Source organism: Macaca nemestrina, chromosome 1, assembly GCF_043159975.1.
Source record: "Macaca nemestrina isolate mMacNem1 chromosome 1, mMacNem.hap1, whole genome shotgun sequence".
In the NCBI taxonomy this organism is placed as follows: Eukaryota; Metazoa; Chordata; class Mammalia; order Primates; family Cercopithecidae; genus Macaca; species Macaca nemestrina.
In genome coordinates, this window is record NC_092125.1 from 11,311,828 (window position 1) to 11,321,349 (window position 9,522).

At 45.2% G+C, this 9,522-nt stretch overlaps 1 protein-coding gene across 2 annotated transcripts; it reads left to right on the forward strand.

The window, feature by feature from the left end:
• The first annotated feature begins 1,252 nt into the window (after positions 1 to 1,252).
• On the forward strand, positions 1,253 to 9,260 carry LOC105474625 (zona pellucida glycoprotein 4). 2 transcript variants are annotated; one of them, XM_011729440.3, is made up of 12 exons: positions 1,253 to 1,498; positions 1,759 to 1,880; positions 1,966 to 2,068; positions 3,411 to 3,563; positions 4,360 to 4,547; positions 5,053 to 5,150; positions 6,047 to 6,177; positions 6,354 to 6,543; positions 6,615 to 6,765; positions 7,079 to 7,157; positions 8,821 to 8,940; positions 9,129 to 9,260. In XM_011729440.3, the coding sequence occupies exons 1-12, from the start codon at positions 1,324 to 1,326 to the stop codon at positions 9,251 to 9,253; spliced, it is 1,635 nt and encodes a 544-aa protein (XP_011727742.1). In that variant the 5' UTR covers positions 1,253 to 1,323; the 3' UTR covers positions 9,254 to 9,260. The 2 variants fall into 2 exon arrangements, with proteins under 2 accessions (XP_011727742.1, XP_011727744.1); XM_011729442.3 differs by having other exon boundaries at positions 8,839 to 8,940.
• The last annotated feature ends 262 nt before the right edge of the window (positions 9,261 to 9,522 follow it).

A 9,522-nucleotide genomic window follows, 5' to 3' on the forward strand; every position in this document is an offset into this window, starting at 1 on the left:
TCTGTCTTTGAGGGCAGAGTCCAGAATTCCTGCAATGTCATTTTTCATCATGTGGTTAAAAGGGCCACCAATTTTCCCAGGAAGACACATGCTTATTTGTCCTCTGTGATTAGTTGAAGAGAACTAGAGATACCTAGGTACACATTCGCAGTGCTTTGACTACAATTTTTAGTCAACTGAGAAATATCAGTCTAAATACAATCAGGGGAACAACTTGGGAATATTGGTGGAAGACTGCAGAAGACAAATTTCCACACTCTCGCCTCTCCAGTGGGGAATGTATCCATTCGTCCCCAAATCTCTTAGAATTCCTCTACAATCTGGTCTGACACTCTAGCCTAGAGAGTGACCAAAGTAAATAAATTGTAGCTTATGTGGAAAACAAAAATGTAGAAAGCAAGCAAGAAACCCTGACATCTTTATGAAATATGCCTGAAACATAGCCAAATGATAAAATTTTCAAATAGCTGTAAGAGGCAGAACCAGTTTGAGGAATTCATGACCTAATCCACATTTCCCCCAGATTCTGTGGGGAAGCACCGTAGGACAGTTATGGCAATGAAACGCTTTGGAATTTGTTGAAAAATTGCTGTGGTAGGATTCCCTCTAAGAACCAAGAAAGGGTTCAAAATCAACCTTTCTCAGGAAACAAGTTTAGATTTTTCTAGAATTTCAAAACGGGCTCTAATTGTACAGAAACTTTTCTAGAATGGGTGGAGAAGGTGACAAGGCTTCTCAAGGGCCCCAACTCTCACCTAACAATGTTGACTGAGCACTCACTGCTTGGCCAAGCCCTGTGCCAGGCACTTGCCGTAGAATCTCTCGCTTAATCCTAAAACCACCACTGCCAGGAGATAGCATTCCCATTTTATAGACGAGAAAACCAAGATTCAGAGAGTTCATAATGTACCCAGACCCCATAGCTCATAGATGGCAGTTTCACAGCCAAATATGCAAAATTCTAGTGGGAGGTCTTCTGAAGTCAATACGCTCAACAAACTAGTGGAACAAATGCTACACTGAGCAACCCTGAGGAAGCTTGCTTGCTTTCTTTTCTGTTAGCTAAAAGTTACTACCTTTTTCTTGGGCTCTGAAGTCTGCCTGGATGGTGGTATTTAATGTGAGGCAGCTGCAGACTGTGCCCCAAAGCAAATGAGGCTAGAAGAATTACCCTTTCTAAAAGCATCCCACCTGAGTGTCACAAAGATGTGCAGCTGAAACCAAGCCTGCCTTCTGTACATAAAGGAATCTGGGCAGGCAGACCCCTGGCTCTTGGGAGAGAAGGTGGAGAGCCTGCGGCCGGTAGGAACTCCTGGTAGCATTATGCGGCTGCTGCAGTGTGTCTTGCTGTGTGTTTCATTATCTCTTGTTTTGAGTGGTCAGCATAAGCCTGAGACACCAGGTTATTCCAGTGTGCTCCATTGTGGGCTGTGGAGCTTCCAGTTTGCTGTAAACCTCAGTCAGGAGGCAACTTCTCCTCCTGTACTAATAACTTGGGGTAAGTTTGATGACTTGCCTTGCTTAGCCAAGCAATGGTGTCTCCTCTACCTTCCTGCCTTGATACTTTCCCCCTCTGAGCCTGTCGCATCTTTCTGCTAAAAGAAATAGTCTAAGTTATAACTACGTCTGATCTGAATCTGATTTCCCTCTTGTTCCTCTAATTGACAGTTGCTCCTTGGGGTTTAATGGCAAGGCTGACTGTCCTTTCTGGCACTGGAGACTGACTGCTGTCTTTTTACCTCTTCCCCACCCCTCCAGACAACCAAGGGCTGCTGCACAAGCTACAGAATGACTCTGACTGTGGCACCTGGATAAGAAACGGTCCAGGCAGCTCCGTGGTGTTGGAGGCAACCTATAGCAGCTGCTATGTCACTGAGTGGGTGAGTATGACCCAGTGGCCAGGGACACTGAGTGAAGCCCCTCATGCTACCATCTGGGCTGACTCCCAAGGGCCTGTCTCTCCAGGACTCCCACTACATCATGCCAGTTGGAGTTGAAGGAGTGGGTGTGGCTGAACACAAGATGGTTCCAGAGAGGAAGCTGCTCAAGTGTCCTATGGATCTTCTAGGTAAAGGCTGGAAGCTCTCAGGATCTGAGAGGGGTGAAAGTGCTCTTAGTCCTCTCTGACCGGTTCTGTGCAGTGACACCTGACACTAACAAAGGATCATGTCCCAACTCTCACCTCCATGGGCAATCCTTAGAATAACTACCAATTGAGATTCCTCAATGCCGAGGCACTGTGGGTGTAAGCACTTCAGGTGTTACCTTCCCTAATCCTAACTTAGTGCTGCAAACACTACTGCTGGCCAGGTGCAGTGGCTCATGCCTGTAATCACAGCACTTTATGAGGCCGAGGCAGGTGGATCACCTGAGGTCAGGAGTTCGAGTCTAGCCTGACCAACATGGAGAAATCCTGTCTTTGCTAAAAATACAAAATCAGCCAGGTGTGGTGGTGCATGCCTGCAATCCCAGCTACTCGGGAGGCTGAGGCAGGAGAATTGCTTGAACCTGGGAGGCAGAGGTTGCAGTGAGCTGAGATCGTGCCATTGCACTACAGCCTGGGCAACAAGAGTGAAACTCCGTTTCCCAAAAAAAAAAAAAAAAAAACCCAACCTATCTCTTGCCAGGAAGTTTGCCCAAGGGCCTATCACTGGTGAGTGAGTGAGCTGGGATTCAAAGAACTCCCAGAACCAGGAGTTTTTCACCCATGGGGAGAATGATAGGAAAGAAAACTGAAGCTAGTAAGGGAACTTGGAACAACACCTCCACGGAGATAGATGTGCACTGAGACTAGGACCCAGGTCTCCCATCCCACCAGCTGGAGGGGTATCTGATCATTTCCCTAAGGAAACAGTAGGAAGTATGATGCCTACTCAACTTCAGAAAGTCTCGCCTGACTGAGAGCCCATCCTCAAAGTCAGAACAGACTCAAACTTTCAATTCCCTCTTCTCACCTGCCTTCCTTCCCAATACATAGCCAGGATCAGCAGCACTAATAAAATGAGGACTCACAGGTCCTACCCCAGTTCTGAACCAGACCTGAACTCAAAAACAATCTTCAGATAACTCATATCCAAACTAAGACTTGAGAAATGCCTCTACAGAACAGAAGGATTGCTACTTGAAGGAGTAAGAAGCCCCTACTGCTTCTACGAATCTTGTTGGCATTCTTTTATTTTTAAAAAAAACCTGTCAGGGCACTCTTACAAGGTGACTTAATGTTGACAGCCTCCCAAGACTTAATCTACAGCATGTAACCGCTCAAGACTGTATCTACAATATGGAATAGATACACCTATTTCAATCATGTACACATCTACAGGAATCCAAAGTCAATGACTTGTATCAAAATGGTATTCAAGACTAACTTTTCCATTACCTAACCTGACTTACTCTTTTTCAAAACCCAGCCCGAGATGCTCCAGATACTGACTGGTGTGACTCCATCCCAGCGCGGGACAGGCTGCCATGTGCACCTTCACCCATCTCTCGAGGAGACTGTGAGGGGCTAGGCTGCTGTTACAGCTCTGAGGAGGTGAATTCCTGCTACTACGGAAACACCGGTGAGTAATTGAGCACACCTCTGAAACCAGCTGAGGAAGTGTGCCAATTACAGTGAAATCCGGAGAGGGGTTTGCTCAGAAAGCAAACGTAAGTGATAGCAGGCTGCCATGTAGCCACGCATCCAAGAACACTGGATCCCAAAGTAACAGACCTTTCTACAGCTTCCACTGTCCGTTCTCCCCGAATCCAGATATAAAGCCAATAACACTTAGACTTGAAGGCTATGTGCCAGATAATTGCTAGTGCCAGATACTGCTAATTGACAGAAACTTAACTTTTCTCCAAGGAATAGTGACTTTGGCTGATACTCTGGGATTGTTTAGGGAGCCTCACTTCAAGGCTGTTGCTTTCTCCATGTTTCAAATCCTGCTCTGAGGTTTTCTAACATAAATTCAACCTCAGAGTATTATGGGTTCCTGCAGAAATAATCACAGCCTTTGCCACAATGGCAAAAGCCGGGATTACTTCTGCACCAACCTAATACATTGCACACTCTATTCTAAGATCTTAATCTTAACTGACAAGCAAAATGAGGTAGGAGCTACTATCCCCCTCTTAAATAAAACTGAAGGAGGCGCAATACCTTGCCTGAGGTCGCACAATAAGTTGGGGAGGCAAGACTCAACCCCAGGAGGTAATTTAGAGCCTGGGTTAAACTGGGTGGCTGATCTTGCACTGAGGTCATCAGCTGGGAACACCCAACTTCTCAGTGGGATTAAAAGTGGTTAGACTTTCATCTGGTTCTCCCCTTAATGGGAGAGATGACCTGCCTTCAGCACAGCTGCTCTGTTTCAGTGACCTTGCGTTGTACCCGAGAAGGCCATTTCTCCATCGCTGTGTCTCGGAACGTGGCCTCGCCACCACTGCTCTTGGATTCTGTGCGCTTGGCCCTTAGGAATGACAGTGCGTGTAACCCTGTGATGGCAACACAAGCTTTTGTTCTGTTCCAGTTTCCATTTACTTCCTGTGGCACCACAAGACGGGTGAGCAGTTGGGCTTTGTTTCTGGCTCTGGAAGTCGGGTGGGAACGTCGTAGTGACTAGTGGGGGAGGGCTGAAATACGCTGGCCATGAAGGATACTTGTGACTACTGCTTAGTTTGGGAGAGTCTCTAGGGCAGGAGAACGCCTCATCACTGAAAAAGTTAATCTCTTCTGGGTGTTCAGCTAAGAGCATCACAGCTGTGATCTAGCTAAGAGGCTGTCATTTACCAAGCCATAGAGAAGAAACCAGCAGGGATGCTGACTGGAATTGGTAGTGCTTCAGCTGCCTCTTCTAGGTACTCAAATTCCCCTTCCAATTCCTTTGTCCTGAAATAAGGCAAAGTGATAACTTGCCAGGATGTCACTGCTATGTGTTCTCGCCTCTGCTGAAAGAATAGGAAACGTAACATACAACGGGGTAGCATTGCTGAGGACTTAGACCAGATGCGAGTCAAGCAGCGTAACGCTAACAGAAATGGTCAAGATTTCTCCATCTGTTCCTGTAGATCACTGGAGACCGAGCAGTATACGAAAATGAACTGGTGGCAACTAGGGATGTGAAAAATGGGAGCCGTGGCTCTGTCACTCGTGACAGCATCTTCAGGTAAGGGCTTGCATAACCTGACCCTGCTTGACCAGAATGACTTCCCCTCATCCGTAAAGTGGGCATTCTCGGGTAAGCCCTGAATCCACAAATGAGCACTCCTCAGTGCTGGGAGAACCTGTCTGCTACCTTGGTTCACCAATCTCACTGCCCATTACTTAAGTCCATCTGTGTTGCTGTCTCCAACCCGACCTAAGTCTCAAGCTCACCTGGAGTTCTGCTATTTCACTTAACGATTTTTTTCTCATTTTGGCCTTCTCCATTCTACATTTTAGCCTACATTTCTCCATTTTACATCTTGGCCTTCTCCATTGTCCATGCTATGGCCAAAAGAATTCCTCTATAAACCTTAGGTCTATCATATCACACACCTTAAAGCCATGGAAAAAACAAAGCTTTAAGATGAACATCGGGACCCTGCATAAAACAGCTCCTACTTCATCTCCAGCCTGTTCACTCTGAACATTCTCAGTCCCTCACTCCCTGTTCCCTGATTGCAGCCTGGTTCTTTTATGGAACTTTCAAAGGGCCTCGAGCACTTCCTTGCCTCCAGACTTTGCTCTATATTGGGTGAGGCTCTCCATCTACCTCAAGTTTATTTTCTTTCACCTTCATATCAAGGTACCTCTAAGGTCTTCCCTGATCTGCTCTACAGTAGGTATCTGTTTGTCATGATGCATCTTTATTTCTGTGTGCTTATCTCCAATTAAACCATTGGTCCTACTTGCAGCTAAAATACAGCTAAAATACAGCTCCCAGCAGGGCGGGAACCACATCCATCATACTTATAAACTTGTCTAGCACTTAATGTTTTCCTTGAGTTAAAAAGAAAGGATGTGTATAACTGACACCTGCCTCTCCCACAACCAACTAGCTAAAATCTTGTTTCTCTGCAGGCTCCATGTCAGCTGCAGCTACTCAGTAAGTAGCAACTCTCTCCCAATCAAGGTCCAGGTTTTTACTCTCCCACCACCGTTTCCTGAGACCCAGCCTGGACCCCTCACTCTGGAACTTCAGATTGCCAAAGGTATGACCCCCTTGGCTGGAGTATCTGGCATATAGTCTAAATCCAGTCTTCTGGGGGCATGAAGACCCTAACTTAGCCCCAAGCCGCTTAAGTGTCTTGTTACTATCTAAGGGGATGAGAGTCCCTCAAGTCACTGAGAGGTTACTACTTTAAATCCTTATTTCTGCCTCTTGCAGATAAAAACTATGGCTCCTACTATGGTGTTGGTGACTACCCCGTGGTGAAGTTGCTTCGGGATCCCATCTATGTGGAGGTCTCCATCCTTCACAGAACAGACCCCTCCCTGGGGCTGCTCCTACATCAGTGTTGGGCAACACCCAGCACAGACCCACTGAGTCAGCCACAGTGGCCCATCCTGGTAAAGGGGTAAGTGGTTCTTTCATGCACCGGTGCTGAGACTCTCAAGCCCATCCTGACTGCCGGGTCTCTTGGTCTAGCTGCCCCTACATTGGAGACAACTATCAGACCCAGCTGATCCCTGTCCAGAAAGCCTTGGATCTTCCATTTCCCTCTCACTACCAGCGCTTCAGCATCTTCACCTTCAGCTTTGTGGACCCTACAGCGGAGAAACAGGCCCTCAGGGGACCGGTAGGATGTTCCCTTCCATGACCCTCACCAGGGCTCTGAACCTCCCCAACTTACAACTGTTTCCATGTCCTATTACTCTGCAGCCAAGGAAGCCCTTTAATGCTGGCTGTTGGTACTCGGAGCAACCCTTGTTACCAATCACATGAGTGGCATCTGTCAGTTGGACTCCAGTTCCTTAGTGCTATTGTGATATCAACTTGGACCATATCAATTTTCCAATAACTTCCTGAACCTCTTCCTGGGGAGACAAAGCAGGTTTAGAGACACGTAGCATGGTGATACTACAAATGATCTGAATTCTGTTGGCTCCCAGGTGCATCTGCACTGCAGTGTGTCAGTCTGCCAGCCTGCTGAGACACCATCCTGTGCGGTAACCTGTCCTGATCTCAGTCGTGAGTATCTAAGCTGATTGTATGTTAGAGGACAGACTTGGATGAATCTTGAGTCTCATGTCTAACCTTTCCTAGTCTCTAGCTAAACAACTCAAACTGAAGATTCATCTTACTAAGGCTTCTCTAATTACTTGCAGTGCCACAGAACAAAGCTGACTAGCTTCCCAGAATCCCATGTCTAAGATAAGCTATAAATGTTTGGGTAACCCTCATCCTTAGCTTTTTCCATATGAACTTGAATTCATGCACAAACCAAGGCAGTTTATGGCCATCTTATGTCTCATTTTAACAAGATACACCTGGATAGTAAACATGTCTATACCTGCTTGACAGGTCTGGCAATGCAGCCTAAAGATCTATAAGTAGAATGAGTGGACCTAGAATGTGGTCTCTAGTTGGTTGTGGCCAATGCTTCTAAGTCAATGTGTCTGTATGTCTACCTGATTCAACCTGTACTTGTCTAGCCTCTGAGTTGGCATTCATGACCTCTGAAGCTTTAAGTCCCTTCTAGCAAAACTCATAGTAACTAAATGGTGCTTATTATGCCAAGTACAACATTAAATACTTTAACATCTCCAAAAATGCATATTATCCCTACTTCTAAAGAAAGAACCACCTTAGATTAAGGTCCTACAACTGGAAAAAGGAGAATTAAAACAGTTCTACACTGTTTCTTTTTTGAGACCAGTTCTTGCTCTGTCATGCAGGCTGGAATGCAATGTCATGAGTATAGTTCATGGTAGCCTCAACCTCCTGAGCTCAAGTGATCCGCCTAGTTCGGCCTCCCAAGTAACTAGGACTTATAGGCATATTCCACTATACCCAGCTTATCTTTTTTGAGAGGGAGTTTTTCTTTTTTGCCCAGGCTTGAGTACAATGGTGAGATCTTGGCTTGCTCGCAACCTCCGCCTCCCGGGTTCAAATGATTTTCCTGCCTCAGCCTCCTGAGTAGCTGGGATTATAGGCATGTGCCACAAAGTCCAGCTAATTTTGTATTTTTAGTAGAGACAGGGTTTCACCATGTTGGTCAGGCTGGTCTTGAACTCCTGACTTCAGGCGATCCACCCATCTCGGCCTCCCAATGTTGGGATTACAGTCGTGAGACACCACACCCGGCTTTTTTTTTTTTTTTTTTTAATAGAGATGGACCTTGCTATGTTGCTTGGGCTGTTCTCAAACTCCAGAAATATTTTTCCTCCTCACAGTCCACCTGCATGTCTTTGTTTCCCATTCTTCCACTTGCCATCTTTCTTAATACGACATGGAATACAGAAAACATAAAACTGTTTTTATATTTCAAGTGAATCAAATTGTGTTTTCATTTGAAAACCAGAACTAAACTCATTAAATTTCTCTGCACCTCAGCCTCCAAATTCTGTTCTAGTTACCTTTGAATCACAGGGAAAGATCTCTGAATTATAAACATGTTACTGTCAAAGGACTCTGTTTAGAAAAGCATGGAAGTTCAGGGATAGTTTCTAAGCAAGTCCTGGTGAAACTAAGGTAATGGCATCAGATACAAAATCTGAATTGTTCAAGTATGTATTAATACACTTAATGAGGTTTTTTTTAAGGCATAGAACCAAGCTTTATAGAGACTTGGCCTTGTACCAAAACATTTTCTATCCCTGCTCTATGGGTGCAAAAACTAATGAATTACTAGGTCTCATTTCTCTAACAGGAAGAAATTCAGGCACCATTTTTCAGAACACTACTGCTAGTGTTTCTAGCAAAGGCCCCATGATTCTACTCCAAGCCACTAAGGACCCTCCAGAAAAGCTCCGTAAGTATCCAAGAGGGAGGAGATCTAACTAGTGAACCAAACTACCAGTCAAACCGAATTCTTCCTTTCTACCCCTTGTGTTCTAGTCAAAAGAAATTGACTTTCCTATAGCAGAAGACTGCTATTCTTTGTTCGGACACCAAATCATTTGGTTTTAGCATACATTAATCTACCTTTCCATCCTCCAGGTGCTCCTGTAGACTCAAAAGTTCTGTGGGTGGCAGGCCTTTCTGGGACCTTAATCCTTGGAGGCTTAGTAGTATCCTACTTGGCTATCAAACAGCTGAATTGTCCAGACCAAACATGTCAATAAAACCAGACTGTACTCCCAGCCTGTGCCGAGCTTCTCATTTGAAAGGTAAAAGGTTACTTTCAGACTAGTTCATCTCTTCATGTCATTTTATCTCTTAAGCTTGGCAATATAACTCAGCATAGAATAAAAACTGATACAAAAATTTCAGACTTAGCAGAGGTCTTAGGTCAGAACACGGAATAAAATTCTTCCATAAGATCAATGAAACTAGGGTAAAACTAACTATGAATCTAGATAGCTGGTTCTCAAACTTGAGTGTGCCTCAGGAT